The 21,343-nt window shown below is 37.0% G+C and overlaps 1 protein-coding gene across 1 annotated transcript in view; it reads right to left on the bottom strand.

Annotated features, from left to right (window-relative positions):
* The window catches only part of LOC136026223 (polyamine-transporting ATPase 13A2-like), a 124,790-nt gene that overhangs the window by 65,979 nt on the left and 37,468 nt on the right, over positions 1 to 21,343 (bottom strand). The window contains exon 10 of the mRNA XM_065702560.1: positions 9,473 to 9,592. Within this exon, the coding sequence (XP_065558632.1) occupies positions 9,473 to 9,592 (120 nt within the window). The remainder of the gene's footprint in view (positions 1 to 9,472; positions 9,593 to 21,343) is intronic.

Here is a 21,343-nt window from a genome sequence, read left to right as displayed (position 1 = left end):
ATATATCCAAAAAATTACTACGAATCTTAAAAAAGTTTGCACACCAAGTAATCTGTATGTAGTATTTACTTTTTCATTAGAATTTTCTAAAATCTGGTAAAGATAAAACTCCAATTATTCACCAAAGGGACGTCTATCAAACACCATGCGACTGTGGAAAATACAATGTAGGTCAAACTCACCAGACTTTAGAGAAACGCCAACAACAACATAAAGATGATTTCACCAAAGCTTTAAATTCTAATCTTGCTAATGTTTCTTTTGATTCTGCTTTAAGCAGCCATGTATCCAAAAATCCCAGCCATAAAATATTATTTGAAGAATCTGCTCTTATTAGCAATGACCTAGACACAAAGCAGGCTATTCAAGAAACAAGTGAAATTAGACTTAATTTTAATAATAATATTGCCTTAAATAGGAACTTGAGGAAATATTCACTAAATGGTCCATTAACTAAAAATAAGACTAGGGTAATTGACAGTTAAATTGGGCGACTAAAAGATAATCCCAATGAAATTTGAAAATTTTTGAATCAAAAGAAAGCAGCTAGTGATCCCTCTTTGCCTCTACTCCCAAGTGAAAAGCAGTGGACGGATTATTTTACTAGTGAATTTTCACCACCCGATCCTCTACTAGAGGACAGTTTCTAGGCTCAAATAGATGAAGCTCTTTGTGGAAATTCTCGTGACCTAGGTTTTACTGTAACTGCTTCAATTATCCGTGATTGTATAAACAAAGTGAAAAAGAAACAATCTCGCGGAATTGATGAGCTTGAACTTACTTTACGGTACTGAATTTTTAGTTCGCCATCTAGAGCTGCTGCATCAAATGATTTTTAATTGTGGAGTAGTTCCAGATATATTTTGTGCAAGTGTTATTACCCCTGTTCCTAAGAAGGGGAAAAATAAAAGTAGTTGTAGTTCTTACTGGCCAATTACTGTTTCGCCGATATTTTGTAAGTTGTTTGAGCTGTTGATGATTGATGATATATATTTCAATTCAATTCAATTCAATTTATTCAAATAAAACTAAAATATAACACCAATAATAATAAAGATCCTGGAAGCGAACTTGTTGAGGACCATAACCACAAAAAATTGAAAATGAAGAAGAGAGAAAAAAAAAAGAGAAAACATGGGTAACTAAAGTAAATTGAATAAGAATTTAGAGAGTTATAATATCAAAATTTTAGTACATTGTTATACAGCGTGCGAAAACTTGTGGATAGCTCGACACTGGAGGGTATTATATTCCATTGAAGTATAGATTTATAAATGGGGGATCGCTGGGCGGAACTAGAGACACACTTGGGGACAATGAAGGAACGTTGGATGAACGGAGACAGAGGCCTTCAGAATTATTAATATTAAAATAAGATAATAATTGAGGAGGAAGATTTTTATGGTAAGCGGAGTATGCAAGGTATAGATTTAATTTTTTGATGATTTGTTCAAAAGGGATAATACCGAAATTGGAGTACAAGTCCTGGGTGGGATATAGTCGGGGCAGCCGAAAAACTGCTTTGATGGCACGGTTTTTGGGCAGATTTTAATTTATTGGTAACTGAAGGAAAAGTGTTGCCCCAAACAGATCCACAGTATGAGATATATGGGTAAATAAAAGAGTAATAAAGGGTGACAAGGATATCGGGAGGAAGAAAATAATTCGCACGATTAATCATACTTACCTGTCGCAAAATTATGGCTCTGATATAGGACACGTGTGTTGCAAATGATAGGGAGGAGTCTATGTGGACACCAAGAAACTTGGCAATTTCGACCTGTAGGAGGAGATTGGTAGAATATTTTAGGCCAAGTGCTTGCTGAGCTTCATTTTTTTTGTAAGGGGTTCCAAATAATACAACCTGACTTTTCTTGATGTTAATCGTCATGCAGTTAACTAGACACCACTCCTGTACTCTATTCAGAAGGGTTTTATTAGAGGCAACGACGGATGGTAAATTAGGACCGGTGATGAAAAAGTTGCTATCGTCAGCGAAAAGTACTGGGTGCACTGATGGACCCAGGTCCGTAACCAAATCATTAATATAAAGGAGAAAAAGTATTGGACCAAGAACACAGCCTTGTGGGACGCCCCTTCGGACAGGTAGGGGATGTGAAGTCAACCCGCCCAGACTCACACTCTGTACTCTACCAGAGAGATAAGAGCCAAACCATGAGAAAGGAACTCCACGAATCCCTAAGTTGTTGAGTTTACTTAATAGAACACTGTGATCAACCATATCAAAGGCCTTAGAAAAGTCCAGAAATAAGCCCAATACAGTATTTTTAAGGTCAAGTTGGGAACGTATAAACTGTGTGGCGTCTATTAGTGCATGAGCAGTTGAAAATTTGGAGCGAAAGCCATATTGATGAGGAGAAATCAACGAATCTGATGAATGATTCCTAAATACAAAGGGAGAAAGACGTCGGAATATAATTCTCTCGAGCACTTTAGATATAACTGGGAGAAGTGAGATTGGACGATAATTACTTATCTCAGACGGATCGCCTTTTTTATGAATCGGGATAACAATTGCTGATTTAAATATTTCTGGGAAGACTCCATTGGTCATAGACAGGTTTGCTATGTGCACAATGGGTTCACAAACATAGGAAGATACGGTCCTAAGAAGCTTATTACTTATGCCAAAGAAGTCAGGTGTACTACTATTAGAGAGACATTTGATAACTTGAAGCACCTCTTTACGATCAGTTGGAGAGAAAAACATAGATCCAGGATTCTTGCTAGGTTGTACTGACTGGGAGAAGGAACAGGAGTTAGCATTTGGAATATTAGTGAAATAATTATTAAAAGCATCTGGTACTGAACTTGGGTCAATTAATCTGCCACTGATGTCCTTAAGGTTAAGAGGTACAGATCTTGAATTTTTTTTTTTTGAAAGAATTTCATTTATTGTTGACCAAATTTTTTGCAAGTTCCCTTTGCAATGAGAGATTTTCGAATAATAATAATTTTTTTTTGCTTCCCGGACAAGTTTGGTATATAAATTTTTGTATTTTTTATAATTAGTCAGGTCAATAACGTTACTGGTTTTGCAAGCTAACTTATATAGGTCATTTTTTCGGTATGAAGAGATTATCAGGCTATTAGACATCCAGGGGCGTATATGGGTAGTTTTTCGGTTTGATTTACGAAGTGGAAAGGTTGAACTGATAAGATCACTCAGTCCCTGTGTAAAACCATTTGTGGCTGAATTAACATCCTGACAATCCAAAAGCTTGGACCAGTCAAAGGATTTCAAACGATCCGTGAACCTGTTCATATTCACAGTATTATATATTCTATTATATGTAGGGGTTTTAGTTCTAGAGGGCTGAGTAGTTGGTAGGGAGGGTAGCGAGAGATAGATTGGAAAGTGATCTGACAGGTCAGAAAATATTATTTTGGAGGACAGGTGGTTTCCCAGGGAAGTGGATACAAAAATGTTGTCAATTACAGTAGCTGTAGACCTCACAGGATCAACTCTAGTAGGAAAAAGGATTGTGGGAAGAAGACCACTTGAGGTGAATGTTTCAAAAAAGGTATCACAATCATTATTATTGCTAACATTTAGTAAATTACAATTGAAGTCCCCAAAAACTATTGCCTTCTTTTGTGGTAAATTAATAAAACTAGAAAAATCATCAAACAGGTTACAAAAGAAAGGGGTTGGAAATGAGGGGGGCTTATAAAATAATGAAAAAAATAAAAGAATTCTCTTCAACACTTATGTCTACGATTATTGAATAAATGCATCTATTATTTATAGGTTGCGAGAATAAGGATTCACAGTCTAATAGCCTGGTGAATTTCAGACTTGACCGGATGTAAAGAGAAATGCCGCCAGAGGACTTGGTTAATTTTCTTTCAATATGAATAGCTTGAAAACCAGGGAGGGAAAATTCATTCTTATCATCAATTTCTGAAAGCCATGTTTCCGTTATTCCAATTACGTCGAAAGGGCAGTAACCATTAATTAAAACTAAGTCTTTAAAATTAGCCCACTTATCCCGTATACTTCTGATGTTAAAGAAAATTACATTAAGTTTGGTCTCTTCCATTAGCTTAGGGTTCACATTTTTCACAAAATCAAAAGTGTCGAGATATTCACAGTTAATTTGGTTTAAAGGGCTATCGGGGCTAGCTAAGGGGCTGATGGGCAAATTATTTTGGTCATCGTAATAGTTAAAAACAACATTATTACACAGTGATAAATTCGTGAGAAACGTAAAATCTTGTACGGTGCACATTTAAACATCCATTGTGGTCTGAGTTTCATCATCTCCTTGATTAGAATATTGGAAATCTTCTTCAGCCGACGAAATATCATTGGTGGTAATTTTGGACTGGGATGGAAAGTTTGCCGTTTTTTTCTTAGATTTCTTGCCTTTGACTAGGGCAGTGGCATCGACTACCGTCTTGGGGGTTGTGGCAATTTCAGAGCCTGCATTGATTTGATTTGCAGTTGAGTCTACAGGCTTAACTAGCTTTGATGTGGAATCTATGTCCTTTTTCATGGAGGATAATTGAGCCATAGCTGTTTCTAATATGTCATCACCTAGGAGTTTAGTGACAGCTTTCTCCTTGAGAGTATTTTTGGTTTCCTCAGCTTCATTACTAACCTCAATTAAGTGACTGACTGTGAGATAAGTTGCAAGCCTTTGCCATTCTTGGCTATTTTTAGATGAATCTTTTGGAGGGCAGGATGTTGAAGTAAACTTAGGTAAGGGATGGGGGAAGGACTAGAACCTTGAGTATGAACATTATTTGCCTCTTTTGGAAATGATACTGTCTTTGCATCTGCTACAGCAACTGTTGCTTGGCTTCTACTGGGCCGATGGGGTGTGGGTTGCCAAGGGATTCTTGCAGCTACAACTGAGTAGGGTAGGTTCATTTTATCAGATGTTCTAAGGATTACAACTCGCTTTTGGTGAGCTGGGCAAGATTGTTTTTGGAGGGCTGTGTATCCCTTACGGTTACAGTTTCTGCAGAAAGGGTCTGACTCAGGGCATTCATTAATTGCGTGGCCTGTTTTCCCACACTTAAGGCAAGACGGATGGGACTGTTTGCAGTGTTTTTTGCTGTGGCCGTGGGCCAGACAAGTGGAGCATTGTAGGGGCTTAGGCTTATAAATCTTGTAAAAAAGAGACATACCGTACAAGAATATTTCTCCGCTTAGCTCAACTTTGCAGGAAATGAGGATTGAACGGCTAGGGTGAAGAAAACCTTCTTTGTTTAAATTAGCTTTATAGCAGTTGAAGGATTGATGAGAAGACCTGAAGAATCTATTAGTTCAGTTTGTATTTCCTCCACTTTTACACTGGTATCAACACCATACAGCACATACTTGTGTAACTTTTCCACATCTTTTTTTGTGGCTAAAATTTTTGAGCCATCAAGAAATATTTCTTTGGATTTTGACAGGACATGGCCTGCCGCCTGAGAAGACGTAAAGTAAATATCAATAGACTCGTCCTGCTTGAAAACAAGTTCAAAATTCACCTTGGTGATCAGAAAGACAGCTTTCCTAATTTGCATTATTCGATCTTTTGAAAAGGGTTGGCCATTGGTTTTCTTGATTGAGACAGTATAATACTTGGGGTGATAGTTAGCACTTGTTTCTGGGACACTTGAAGAGAGGGGTTGCACTATCGTTGGTGAACGAGTTTCATCCTTTTTCCTCTTTTGGCCAGGCGTCTCCCCTCTTTCATTAGAGTTAGTTTCGGCTAAGGCCTGAATTCCTGACAAGTGGCTAACAGTTTTGGATCGCGTAGTTGGGGGGGGGGGTTCTAGGAAGAGTTTTATAGGTAGGTTGGAATGGGGACCGGCTAAGGGTTTCAGTGGGAGTATCCTTCTCGGGTGGTAGCCTTAGGGGCTTTTTTCCCGTCATTTATTCCGACGAGATACTGCAGATTCACAAACTGTTAATCAGTCTTAATCACAGTTTTTAATCAGCGATAACACCAATATATTCAATTATACACTAATAATAACTCACTTTGTATGAAGTGAGCAATCCCTCACAATTAAGTCCGCAAGTTAATTGCGCAATCTAACACAATACAGTACAAAAAGTAATCCGATTAGGTTCATAAGCTAGTTCCTTTTAGTTCAGATACTAAACTCATACTGATATATATATATATATATATACTAGCTGTTGGGGTGGCGCTTCGCGCCACCCCAACACCTAGTTGGTTGGGCGCTTCGCGCCACCCCAAGTCCCTCCGCGCGCGTAAGTCGTTACGCGCCATATTAGTTATGCGCCATTGTAGTTGTGTCCCTGTGTCCCACCTGTGAATATAGATAGATTTATATATGTGTTTCAAACTACGCAAAAATTGCGAATAAACAACATTCTTGGCTTTCCCATTGTCTGTGCATATGCAAAGCCGTATGTACTAATAATGACGTCATATACAAACGCTCTTTTTACAAACAAACAAACATGCATCCACATAACTCGTTTTTATATAGATAGATACAATACAAATTAACTGCGTAAAACTTGCGAATAAACAACATTCTTCGCTGTCCAATTGTCGCTGCATATAAATACATTGTCAGGTTTACCGACCCTCGAACATGCAACGTACAATTGTCCATGGGAAAAACAATCAGGATTAAGATCTATACCACATTTTTCTAATGATTGACCTTGAGCTTTGTTAATGGTGATTGCAAATACTAATCGAATTGGGAATTGCAATCTTTTAAATTGAAAAAGCAGATCCGTTGGAATCATGGGAATGCGAGGAATAAGAACAGCCTCACCCTCATAAGGCCCTGTCAAGATTGTGGCCTCTATTAGGTTTTCCATTGTTTTTTTTACGGCAAGTCGCGTGCCATTGCAAAGCTTTGGTGGGTTGATATTTCTTAAAAGTATTATTGGTACGCCTATTTTTAGTTGTAGCACGTGTGGTGGAAACCCTGAAGGATCTATGGAATTTAAAAATTCTGATGGATAATTAACCGCTTCATTTGGTTCCAAAACTGTGTCGACTGACTTGTAAAGGACTGCCTGGTCTCGAATCTTGTTCAAAACAATATTGTTGATTTCGTGGACGTCTATATTTTTGGGTGCGAGAATCGCTCTTTCACTTAGCCATTTATTATTTTTATAATTTTTTAGAATATTCGGAAATACTTTTTCAATCAATTCATTTTTGGACGTCACTAAATTACAGAAATCAGCAGGTAGTTGTATACGTCCTGAAATTGAGTCTACTGTTTGACCAGAGTCATCGTTTTGCAATCGGACACGCATATTTGTAGTTAATTTTAATATTTTTACGTGTGCCTATAAATTAGAATTTTTTAGGCAAGCATTCATTTCGTCTGCAGGAGTTAAACTACGTAAAAATTGCGAATATACAACATTCTTGGCTTTCCCATTGTCTCTGCATATACAAAGCCGTATGTACTAATAATGACATCATATGCAAACGCTCTTTTTACAAACAAACAAACATGCATACATACAACTCGTTTTTATATAGATAGATAGATAGATAGATAGATAAAATACAAATTAACTGCGTAAAACTTGCGAATATACAACATTCTTCGCTGTCCAATTGTCGCTGCATATAAATAGATTGTCAGGTTTACCGACCCTCGAACATGCAACGTACAATTGTCAATGGGAAAAACAATCAGTATTAAGATCTATACCACATTTTTCTAATGATTGACCTTGAGCTTTGTTAATGGTGATTGCAAATGCTAATCGAATTGGGAATTGCAATCTTTTAAATTGAAAAGGCAGATCCGTTGGAATCTTGGGAATGCGAGGAATAAGAACAGCCTCACCCTCAAAAGGCCCTGTCAAGATTGTGGCCTCTATTAGGTTTTCCATTGTTTTTTTTACGGCAGGTCGAGTGCCATAGCAAAGCTTTGGTGGGTTTATATTTCTTAAAAGTATTATTGGTAGGCCTATTTTTAGTTGTAGCACGTGTGGTGGAAACCCTGGGTATAATATCTCGAGGTAAAAACTGATCACCGACCATAACGATGGCCACTTCGTCGATAGTTGGAGCATTGTATCTACGCACATGTTGGCCAGGAGGCGTTTTGTCAGCGGAAATAACAATTTTATGCGTATAAGTAGGCATCAAATGGATGGCTGTTTTGAACAGACGCACTAAATTATTATTTTCGTGGAAAAGATGTTGTAATTGGGAAACGATTGTCCTTTCAATGTTGGGAGAAATTTCGCAACGTGCATTCAATTCAGAATTTCTATCACTGATGAAGTACAATTGTAAAAATTTATGATTCTCGCCTGAGAATGGTAGAAGAGACCCTGCTCTATGATAAATTTGCCCTTTTACTTTGAAAGTAGACATAAATTGATCTGGATTTTCAATTTGGGCTCCAAACGACGTCATTTGGAAACATGAGTTGTATTTTCTGATTCATTTATATTCCTTATGTCCCGGTGTCCCGGTCGTCATTTATATCCCCCTGTTTTATATCCCGCTTATTTTTCAGTTTTTTCCTTTTTTTAGTTTTTTTTTTTACTTTTTTAGTTCTTTTAGTTTTTACGTTTTTTAGTTTTTTTTAGTTTTTTAGATGATTTTTTTTTTTTAGTTTTTTACCTTTTTTTCTTTTTAGTTTTTATTGGTTTTTACGTTTTTTTAGCTTTTTATCTTTTTTATTTTTTTTTATTTTTATTTTTAATTTTATTAGTATTCTTTTTCTCTTCTATTTTTCATTTTTCCTTTTTTTTAGTTTTTTTTAGTTTTTAGTTTTTTAAGTTTTTTCCTTTTTTAGTTTCTTTAGTTTTTTTAGTTTTTCGGCTTTTTTATTTTTTTATTAGTTTTTAGTTTTTTTTGTAGTTTTTGCCTTTTTTTAGTTTTTTCAGTTTTTTTTTTTTAGTTTTTAGTTTTTTACCTTTTTTAGCCTAACCAGGATTTGAACCTGGGACCTTCATTCTCCGTTCTGACACCCTCTCTCACCGAGTGACTACTCCAGCATGTTCATTTTGGTGTTTTAAATGGTATATTATTAACCAAATTAATGTGTTTTACAATATACTAAGCATCGTCATAACAAAAATGACGGCAACTAATTTCATGACGTCAGCCGAAACATGACGTCACCTGATCCACAGACCCACAGACAGACAGACAACTTATTTTTATATATATAGATATATATATATATATATATATATATATATATATATATCTGCATTGCATGTCTGTGTTATTTGCGTTTAATTATTTTCCTTTTATGCTCAGTCTTAACCTGTAGTGTTTTGAGGGTAACCAAATAAACAAATAATGTTGATCAAAATTAAATTTATAACTAATAAGAAATAGTAAATAAGCATAAGAGGCACTAATATCCATCAACTACATAAATTTATATGTATAAGCCTATATTACCACACTTCCTCATATCAATGAGAGGAATAAAATAATTAGTCTTAAAAAATACCAATAGCGATAGGAAAAAAACATACCTCAGTTTCAGATTCCGAATCCATTACCTTTGATCTTTCTGGCAAAAATTTTGGTGGCCGTACGATTGGTGGAGTAAACATATCAAATCGACCTTCTTCCAGCCCAGGCTCTTCAAATTCCTAAAAAAAATGTTCCAATAAAAATTCTAATTACAATTCAACTCATGTTAAAGATCCATAGTCTATTACCCATACTCTTGGATCATGATAACATCGGACGTATCTCATTTATTTTGGCTAACTTAATATTATGAATGAAGTAATAATAATATGCATTATTGAAAATTAATTACACTTATAGGGTACCTAACATAAATACTTATTTTTGACATACAAAAAATTAAATTTAATGTGAAAGTTGGTGTGCTTTTCGATATCATGGAAAGGTTAAGAGTTAGGTGAATGACAAGTTTCAAGAATGGATCTGAAGTTCAAATTATGCCCAGAAAGGTGTTTCAAGTATAAGTAAAGCCAAAGTCTTGAAGTTCTGTGGGGGAAAATTTCAAAGCCCTTTTAAAAACAAATCTTTTGCTTTCAAAATGAAGTAAAAACAATAATTTCGTTTTGCTGCACTCCAAAAAATATAATTTTTATTTTTCGTGATAAAAAATGAAAGTATAGGTGTAAGGGCATAGAAAGTCTTACAAAACTAGTTAAAAATGTGCACTTTATAGCTTTCATTTATATAGTTTTAAACAAGAGCAAAGAGCTCATATGGCACTTGTGACGAGGCTGGAAGAGCCAATAGATAATATGGTATGAACTCTAGCAAAATTCTAAGAATCAATAGATTCATTTAAAAGGAAAATCAGAGGCTTAATGCCGGTCGGGATATATAAGAACTCTGAGTTACGACGTCCTTCTAAATATCAAAATTCATTAAGATCCAACCACCCACTCGTAAGTTATAAATAACTCATTTTCCTAATTCTTCCTCTCCCTTTAGCCCTTCAGATCGTCGAATCGGGGAAAACAACCTTATCAAGTCAATTTGTTCAGCTCCCTGACACGCCTACCAAATTTCATCGTCCTGGCATGTCAAGAAGCACCAAACTCGCCAAAGCACTGAACCCCACCCCCTAACTCCCCCAAAGAGAGCGAATCCAGTACGGTTACGTCAATCACATATCTAAAACATTTGTTTTTTCTACCCACCAAGTTTCACCCCAATTCTTCCACTCTAAGCACTTTCCAAGATTTCCGATTTCCCCTCCAACTCCCCCCAATGCCAACAGATCTGGTCGGAATTTGAAATGAGACCTCTGACACATTCTGAATATCAAATTTCATTAAGATCCAGTCACCCATTCTTAAGTTAAAAATACCTTAATTTTTCTAATTTTTCCAAATTAACACCCCCAGCTCCTCCAAAGAGAACGGATCCGTTCCAATTATTTCAATCACGTATCTAGAACTTGTGCTTATTCTTCCCATCAAGTTTCATCCCGACCTCTCCACTCTAGGCGTTTTCCAAGATTTCTGTTTCCCCTTCAACGCCCTATGTCCCCAGATCCGATTTAAGCCGAAAATATAGCAGCTGAGACATAAGATTCTTCTTTATATCAAGTTTCATTAAGGTCCAATCACCTATTCCTACGATAAAGATACCCCAATTTTCACGTTTCCAAGAATTCTGGCTTCCCCCCTCCAACCCCCCCCCATGTCACAAGATCTGGTCGGATTTTAAAATAAGAGCTCTAAAGCACAAGATCCTTCTAAATATCAAAGTTCATTAAGATCTGATCACCTGTTCGTAAGTTACAAATACCTCATTTTTTCTAATTTTTCCAAATTCCCCCCCCCCCCCACCAAACTCCACCAAAGAGAGCGGATCTGTTCCGGTTATGTCAGTCGCGTATCATGGAATTGTTTTTATTCTTCCCATCCAGTTTCATCCTGATGTCTCCGCTTTAAGTATTTTCCAAGACCCCCCCCCCAATGACGCTGGACCCAGTCAGGATTTAAAATAAGAGATCTGAGTTACAAGGTCCTTCTAAATATGAAGTTTCTTTAAGGTCCAACCACTCCTTCGTAAGTTAAAAATACGTGTTTTTTCTAATTTTTCAGAATTAGCCCCCCCCCCTCCCAACTCCCCCAAATAGAGCGAATTCGTTCCGATTATGTCAATCACGTATCTAGGACTTTTGCTCATTTTTCCCACCAAGTTTCATCCCGATCCGTCCACTCTAAGCGTTTTCCAAGATTTAAGGTTCCCCCCGCCAACTCCCAATGTCACCGGATACGGTCGTGATTTAAAATAAGAGCTCTGAGACACGATATCCTTCTAAATATCAAATTTCATTGAGATCCGATATACCGTTCGTCAGTTAAAAATACTTCATTTTATTTAATTTTTCAGAATTAACCCTCCATCCCCAAACTACCCCAAAGAGCTGATTCGTTCCGGTTATGTCAATCACGTATCTGGGACTTGTGTTTATTTTTCCAACCAATTTTCATCCCGATTGCTCACTCTAAGCGTTTTTCAAGATTTTAGGTCCCCCCCACAACTCCTCCCCCCAATGCCACTAGATCCGGTTGAAATTTAAAATAAGAGCTCTGAGACATGATATTCTTCCAAACATCATATTTCATTAAGTTCCAATCACCCGTTCGTAAGTTAAAAATACCTCACTTTTTCTAATTTTTCCGATTTAATCGTCTCCCCCCCCCCCAGATTGTCGAATCGGGGAAAAAACAATTTCTAATTTAATCTGGTCTAGTTCCTGATATGCCTGCCGAATTTCAGCGTCCTAGCTTACCTGGAAGTGCCTAAAGTAGCAAAATCAGGACAGACAGACCGACAGAATTTGCGATCGCTATATGTCACTTGGTAGATATCAAGTGCCATAAAAAGAATTTACTTTCTAGTGGATTTGAATATAAGCTTTGTTGGACTTAGACATAGGTCTTTCCCCACCTAGAAGCAAATAAGACAGCAACGGTAAACCTCCAATTCAGCCAATCTTGTACCAAAAATCACAGCTAATTCAGTGTAATTCGTTGAACTGTTGGCTTTGTCTAATGGGTTCAACCAAGTGTGTTGGGAATTCTTTCCCTCCTTCAAGACCAGGGTTGAGTTCCAACAACATACGTCATGTGGGAAGCGTCCTTCATTCGTGCAGATGTCATGCCCCCAGCACCTCCATCTCCTCATTTTGATCTCGCTGGTCACAGGCGGCTCTTCAATATCTGCATTAATCCAGACACTCATCACTTATTCGGTCCAATGGATCGCAAGGACTTTAAGCAATTGCTTTCGAGACAGAGTAATCGTTTCTCCGAGTCCTTTGCAAGGCTCTATGACCTAAATTTCTACATAAGTACAGAGAGTACATTAACCGTAAATGGGCAATTTTTGCTCGGGGGTTGGGGAGGTATTTTTGCGTTTTTTTTTCAATTTTTCATAAAACGCCAAAATACCATCTGCAATGTAAATAAAAAGAAATATTTTCAAATTCTAGCGGGTGGGGCAAAAAAAAATCTTATAAGAGAGTGCTCCATCCCTCTCCCTAATTAAAACTATTGGTCACAAGTCTCTAATTTTTGCTCCATATCCATTTTTTATTCAATACACTCATAAATATTGCTCCGCAGACAAGCGTTGTTTTTTCTTGACTTATAGAAGGGCTGAAATATAGCTAAGACACAAGTAATTAATTCCCTGCATAGAGGAGGAAAAGGTATATTCCCTACATATTCTGACATTTTAGAAGGGTTTATTAGACATCTTCCCTCCTCATCAGCCCAGTCCATATACCTAAGGAATTAATGCAAAATAGTACTTAGGGATAAAACATCTCAATGTGCTTTTTTGATATTGGATATACTGTACCAATTGGGTAATAATACCAATATTGTCAATAATAAGCAAAACTGGCATCATATATTAAACCCACCAGCCTATCATAGCAGCAGCTATAGCTACAACTTAGTAAAGAGCAAAAACGGCTCAAATTAACCGAAAACTGAAAAGCTAGTCTTGAAAAAAATGTCTACTGAAAAAGCATTGTCATTTAACGCTCATTCAGGAGTGATAATTATCATTTCAGATCATTTCAGTAAAAAACGGTTCATAGTAGCTAAAAACTAAAAAATTTGTCTTGAAAAAAAATGTCAACTGAAAAAGGATTGTCATTTAACGCTCATTCAGGAGTGGTAATTATGATTTCAGATCATTTCAGCAAGAAAAAGGCTCATATTAGCCGAAAGCTTAAAAGCTAGTATTGAAAAAAACGTCTACTGAAAAAGGATTGTCATTTCATGCTCATTCAGGTGCGGTTATAATCATTTCAGATCATTTCAACAAAAAACGGCTCATAGTAGCCAAAAGCTTAAAAGCTAGTCTAGAAAAAAATATCAACTGATATATGATTTTCAATTAACGCTCATTCAGGAATGGTTATTATCATTTCAGATCGTTTCAACAAAAAACGGCTCATAGTAGCCGAAAGCTGAAAAGCTAGTCTAGAAAAAAAGTTAACTGAAAAAGGGTTGTCATTTAACGCATCATGTCAGATCATTTCAGCAAAAAAAAGCTCATAGTAGCCTAAGCTTAAACACTAGTCTTGGAAAAAATTTCAACTGAAAAAGGATTGTCATTAAACACTCATTCAGGTGTAGTAATTATCATTTCAGATCATTTCAGCAAAAACGGCTCATAGTAGCCGAAAGCTTAAAAGCTAGCATTGAAAAAAATGTCTACTGGAAAAGGATCGTCATTTCATGCTGATTCAGGAGCGGTTATTATCATTTCAGATCATTTCAACAAAACAAAAGGCTCAGAGTAGACAAAAGCTTAAAAGTTAGTCTAGGAAAAAAGTCTACTGAAAAAGGATTGTCATTTAACGCTCATTCAGGAGTGGTAATTATTAATTCAGATCATTTCAGCAAAGACGGCTTATAGTAGCCATAAGCTAAAAAACTAGTCTTGAAAAAAAACGTCAACTGAAAAAGGATTGTCATTTAACGCTCATTCAGGAGTGGTTATTATCATTTCAGATTGTTTCAGCAAAAAAACGGCTCATAGTAGCAGAAAGCTTAAAAGCTAGTCTAGAAAAATAGTCTACTGAAAAAGTATTGTACTTGAAAAAGGAGTGGTAATTATCATTTCAGATCATTTCAGCAAACAACAGCTCATAGTAACCAAAAGCTTAAAAACTAGTCTTGAAAAAAAATGTCAACTGAAAAAGGATTGTCATTTAACGCTCATTCAGGAGTGATAATTATCATTTCAGATTATTTAAGCAGAAAACGGCTCATAACAGCCAAAAGCTTAAAAGCTAATCTTGAAAAAAATGTCTACTGAAAAGGGATTGTCATTTAACGCTCATTCAGAAGTGGTAATTATTATTACAGCAAAAAAACTGCTCATAGTAGCCGAAAGCTTAAAAGCTAGTCAACGCTTGTCAAAGCTAGTCAGCAAAAAAACTTCTACTGAAAAAGGATTGTTATTTCATGCTCGTTTAAGAGTGATAATTATCATTTCACATCATTTCAGCAAAAAACGACTCAAAGTAGCCGAAAGCTTAAAAGCTAGTCTTAAAAAAACGTCTATTGAAAAAGGATGTCATTTCATGCTCATTTAAGAGTGATAATTATCATTTCACATCATCTCAGCAAAAAACGGCTCAGAGTAGCCGATTGCTTAAAAGTTAGTCTTGGAAAAGTGTCTGCTGAAAAAGGACTGCCTTTTAACGCTCATTCAGGAGTGGCAATTATCATTTCAGATCACTTCAGCAAAAAAAAAAAAATGGCTCATAGTTGCCGAAAGTTTAAGAACTAGTCTTGAGAAAAATGTCAACTGAAAAAGGATTGTTATTTAACGCTCATTCAGGAGTGCGAATTATCATTTTAGCAGGGTTCGGACAGGTCGGTTCGTTTCAAATTATAGGCTCTGTCCTATTTATTTAGATTTCCCGAGTCCAAATATAGGATTCGGAAGTCTTCGGGATCAGATAGGTGGTAGATGGCGTGGGATGCCTGGTCACGTAAGTTCGTCACTTCCCGAGTTTCTGCATTTTTTTTTTATATTTTAAATCAGATACACATACTGTGCCAGCGATTGACTGATACAGGTAAAATACATGGAATCACTCTTGCTGCTTCTAGGGCATAAATTTCGATATGAGGTCAGTTTGTCTCTTTGCAAGAGACTGCTCCATTCTCACAGATTCCACCATCTGCTCTCTTTCACTTGTTTTGGACTCCACAGCACCTTCGAGCAAAGAAACAGTTAGGGCATTGTCTATGGAACTCTTGGACCCGGCAACCTTCTTCATTCTATCGGTCACTACTTGAAGTAGAGCATCTGTTCTCTTTTCTCTTTGCTCTGATGCTCCAAGTTTTTCTTTTCGCTTTCCAGGTCTTCTATTTCTTTTTTTTTGTCCTGGACCTCCTGCAACTTCCACTTGTTGTCCTCTTCAAAAGCTCCTTTCTCCTTCTCGTAAAGCTCTTCTTTTTTCTTTTCATGCAGACATTGTTGATACCGAGAACGTGCAAGATTCAACAGTTCTTTTGTAATAACAAACCGTTCTGGTTTTCCTCCATAAAGTCTCAACGTGTCATATACCATTAGTCTCGCATCCAGAACGCGTTCAGACATTAATGCCTGGTCTTCACCGAGAATCCTACCAGAACGCGAGAACCTACGCTCAACATCTGCGCTGCCAGTCGATAACGTCAGCATTGCTTTGATAAGCTTGGCAAGTTTCGGGTACTTGCTGTCCCCGCGCTCATTCACCAGTCCAAAGTAATGGTTCCAAAAATGACTGATCCGAGTAATATCCTCACGGGGTCCATTTTCCGTTCGCAAAAGCAGCCACTCAGCCTGGGCGACGTCTGAGCTTGCTCCAATCGCAATCTCGCGTGCCACAGCCACTATGTCTGCAATGCTTCTTGAATCCTTCATGTTGATCGGACTCAAAAAGCGTAAAGCCTCTAGAAAACCATCCTTTTAGAGAGGACATTTGTTCAAAATATGGCGAATGCCCGCAATAAAATGTGTCGATACTAAAAAAAGCAAGACTAATCCCTCTGCATAAAGGTGGCCCTCAGGACGATCCATCCAACTTCCGACCCATACCAATACTATCTGTTTTTTCAAAAGTTTTTGAAAAACCCTTACAAAGACTACTTTACCAGTTTCTCGAAAAAAAAGATTTTTTAATAGTCATCAGTTCGGCTTCAGACCTGGTCATTCAACGGAAGACGCTCTGGCATCCTTAAGCTTATTCATCAACAGAGCAATTGACTCAGGTCTTCTGCCAGCTGCTATATTGATTGACATCAAAAAAGCATTTGACAGTATGGATCATACAATCTTACTGGGAAAGCTGCAACATATAGGAGTGAGAGGGATAGTCCTACAATGGTTTGAATCTTACCTTCAAAATAGGTGCATCTACATTGGTGACGTTCCAAAGAACGACAATGCTGTGAAATTTGGTGTGCCCCAAGGATCTATCCTCGGTCCTCTTTTGTTTTTAGTCCATGTAAATGACCTAACTCGTATCCTTAACCCGAATCATGACGATCCAAAATGCTGCAACCTATGCTTTGATCAAACATCTGAGGACATTACTAATGAGCAAGATGAACTTATAGCATTCGCTGACGACACTGTAATGACCTGCTGCGGACTCGATATGCCTTTACTCCAGCGGAAGATTGAAAACATCATAGAAGAGACCTATCTGTGGATGGATGCCAACAAACGTGTCATCAATGTCGAAAAATCTTGCATCCTATTATTTTCTAGGGTAGGAACCCTCCACCCAGAAATAACAGGAATTGTGACGTCTCGTGGAAAGGTTCAACGACAAGCAAATGGATGTGCAAAATATTTAGGAATAATAGTAGATGAAAACCTTTCTTTCCTTCCTCACATCCATGCTGTAGAATTAAAGCTTTCAAGGAATCTGGGTATCATGAAGAAACTGAAGCACACATTCCCACGTAAAACCCTTACCCTAATGCCTAATTATTCTCTACAATGCACTCATTAAACCCCACTTATAGTATTGCGCAATGGTAAGGCAGTCGACGTTCAAATCCCATCTGAAAAAAACTGGATTCGATCCACAAGAATGCCTTGAAGATCATCAAACACACAGAAGATTATCTCTCGCTGAAATCGCTGTTTAAGCTTTCCTGCTTGGTTTTTGCTTTCAGATTCCTCTCCGACTTTCTTCACCACCTTTTAGGAATCTATTCCGTTTGGTATCTGAACAGCATCTTCCAATTACAAGACTTTCTGCACAGATCCATATTATATTCGACATACGCCAACAGAGAGGTCGGATTTTTCGCCTGACATCGTCTGTGCTAAGGCTTACAATACCCTACCGCTTGAACTGAGAGGTAGCAGCTCCCTTGGTTCTTTCAAAAAGAGAATAAAAATTATCTTTTGAATTAGTTTAATTTGAATAAAGATTCTAAATAGTGATTTTAACCTTTATTGAGTTTTTTTTTGTGTGGGGATTGGAGTGGTTTCCTCCTGGATGAAGAGGTGGGGACTTATAAGGATAGTTTTGTTGGTAGGGGCCATGGTTATATCGAGGAGTGAAGGGGGAGACATAGTGTGTATTTATTTTTGAGGTGATAAGGGACTCAGTATACATTTTTTTACATAGAGATGAGAGATTATGTATATTATGACTGTTATAATTTTTTTTTAATAAACCCGAATGAACTGAACTGAAACAACGTGAAGGCAAGCCGTAAAAAAATGAATACACAAGAATAAAAAAGTCGGAACTTTCTTCTCCGAACACCTGAAGACCTTTCAAGAAAGCGTTATGGATTATATGGATATTTCAAGTACCAATATTCAACATTCCATTTCCCGTCACTTTCTTTTTTTTGTATTGAAATTGTTCCAAACGCTTTTATTGACGTTTGGTCCATCACTTCCAAGCATGATTAGCTTTTCAAGTGGCAGCTGATTCTGCTCAATGGCTGACATAATCTTCCTACACAGATCATCACTTGTCGCGTGACCCATAAAACCTGTGCATAAAAGTCTGCTCTGGATTTCGTTTCCATATAAGGACCAATATCGAACACGTATCTCTAACTCTTTCATACCACCGTTGTTGGTGTCTCGTCATATTCTAGCACAAGATATGACTGAATGTCCTTCACAAGCATTTGCTTACAGTAAGGATGCAGCGCATCGGTGATCGGATATATGAGTTTCTTCGCACATAGGGAAATCGTCGGAGATCTTACCGGGGGACATCGCCTGGAAGGTTGCGACAATATGGTCTGAAGATTTAGCAGACATAGAACTCTGTACCGTCTGAAGCGCCCATATTAACTCAGCTTTATAAGCGGTATCCCGCTCACACAACAAGTTTGTACCAACTAACGGTTTATCCTTGGTTGTTTCATCAACTCGAGATTGTCCATTCAGGTGAAGCTATAGTGGATGTAGTTAAGCAGTAACTGCGGCTTTGTGTTCTGCAGATCGCACATGTTGGTTTACCCCTGAGCAACCCCAGCTGGCAACCAAAATTTTTCAAGCAGAGTTTGCAAAAGAATGAGTACTGGTCGTTCCCAGTCTTACACCATTCGCCAATCCATTCTTGGTTACCAAGCATCACCTACAAAATAGCATCCCAAGACTAAAAGACCATAAAAAGAAAAAATATGGATATGTCCAAAACTGGGCCGTATTCGCATCAGCCTTTAAAATAGCGTTCAGGCAGGAAACGCATAAGTCGCAACAACTCCAGTCTCATTAAGCAGATACTGCTAGCCTGTATACTGATCTTTGCTCATTTCGGACAGGCCCAACATGACAAAAAAACAAAACATAGGCTACTAAGTCAACACAACAGCATAGCCCAGGCAGAAGCAGCTTACTAAACCCAGTTCAAAACATTAGTTAAGTTCAAACAGCTCAACAGCTGTAATTAATTATCGATATACACCAGAAAACTGCACAGTCTACAACAGAGTTAAAAGCACAAAGAAAAGCACATCTTGGCTTACTTAAAGAGAAGTGAAAAATTGCAAATCATGAGCAATATTCTTAGTGCTCTTCAGCCAAAAATATAGGAATAATAGGATTTTAGCCAAAATATAGGCATTTTATTAGAATATAGGAATTTATTGGAAATTATAGGCGAGTCCGAACGCTGTTTTAGATCATTTCTGCAAAAAAAAAGACTCATAGTAGCCGAAAGCTTAAAAGCTAGTATTGAAAAAACAGCATCTACACATTTCATGCTCATTCAGGAGCGGTTATTATCATTTCAGATCATTTAAAAAAAAAGTCAAAAGCTTAAAAGCTAGTCTAGAAAAAAAGGCCACTGAAAAGGGATTGTCATTTAAGGCTCATTCAGAAGTGGTAATTTTTATTACAGCAAAAAAAAAAACGGCTCATAGTAGCCGAAAGCTTAAAAGCTAGTCAACGCTAGTCAAAGCTAGTCAGCAGAAAAACGGCTCGTAGTAGCCGAAAGCTTAAAAGCTAATCTTGAAAAAAAAATGTCTACTGAAAAGGGATTGTCATTTAACGCTCATTCAGAAGTGGTAATTATTATTACAGTAAAAAAACGGCTCATAGTAGCCGAAAGCTTAAAAGCTAGTCAACACTAGTCAAAGCTAGTCAGCAAAAAAAAACGGCTCATAGCAGCCGAAAGCTTAAAAGCTAATCTTGAAAAAAAAAATGTCTACTGAAAAGAGATTGTCATTTAACGTTCATTCAGAAGTGATAATTATTATTACAGTAAAAAAAAAAACGACTCATAGTAGCCGAAAGCTTAAAAGCTAGTCTTAAAAAAACGTCTTTTGAAAAAGGATTGTCATTTCATGCTCATTTAAGAGTGATAATTATCATTTCACATCATCTCAGCAAAAAACGGCTCAGAGTAGACGAATGCTTAAAAGTTAGTCTTGAAAAAAATGTCTGCTGAAAAAGGACTGCCTTTTAACGCTCATTCAGGAGTGGTAATTATCATTTCAGAACACTTCAGCAAAAAACGGCTCAAAGTTGCCGAAAGCTTATGAACTAGTCTTGAAAAAAATGTCAACTGAAAAAGGATTGTCATTTAACGCTCATTCAGGAGTGCTAATTATCATTTTAGATCATTTCTGCAAAAAATGGCTCATAGTAGCCAAAAGCTTAAAAGCTAATATTGAAAAAAACATCTACTGAAAAAGGATTGTCATTTCATGATCATTCAGGAGCGGTTATTATCATTTCAGATCATTTCAAAAAAAGCCAAAAGCTTAAAAGCTAGTCTAGAAAAAAAGGCCACTGAAAAGGGATTGTCATTTAACGCTCATTCAGAAGTGATAATTATTATTTCAGCAAAAAAACGGCTCATAGTAGCCAAAAGCTTAAAAGCTAGTCTTAAAACAAATGTCTACTGAAAAAGGATTGTCATTTCATGCTCATTTAAGAGTGGTAATTATTTCATCATTCTACCAAAACACCACTCATAGTAGCCGAAAGTTTAAAAGCTAGTCTAGAAAAAAATGTCTACTGAAAAAGGATTATCATTTCAGATATCATAATCGTAAAAATTTACGATTATGACGACGATTATCTCGATAATGACGACAGATGGAAACGAAAAGTCCAACATTAGAATAATCATGGTCAAAAACTCTAAACGCAACTTTTCCAGCCTAAATGAAACCATAAAGTGTCATATGGCGTAAAAATGGCACTTTGTGTTGCCTTTTCTTCAGAGGAAAGGACCCCTCTTAATAATAATAATGATAATACCCGTAAAATGTACTTGATCGAAAACCCCCGATCAGGTGTTTGAAATTCACCCTCTTAAATACTCCCCTCTCAGCCTCAGCTTAGTAAATAAAGACAAAAAAAAACAGCCAAGTAACAAAAAAACTACCAAGAAA

Source organism: Artemia franciscana, chromosome 4 (genome assembly GCF_032884065.1).
Source record: "Artemia franciscana chromosome 4, ASM3288406v1, whole genome shotgun sequence".
Taxonomy (NCBI): domain Eukaryota; kingdom Metazoa; phylum Arthropoda; class Branchiopoda; order Anostraca; family Artemiidae; genus Artemia; species Artemia franciscana.
This window is presented reverse-complemented; position numbering and strand designations above follow the sequence as displayed.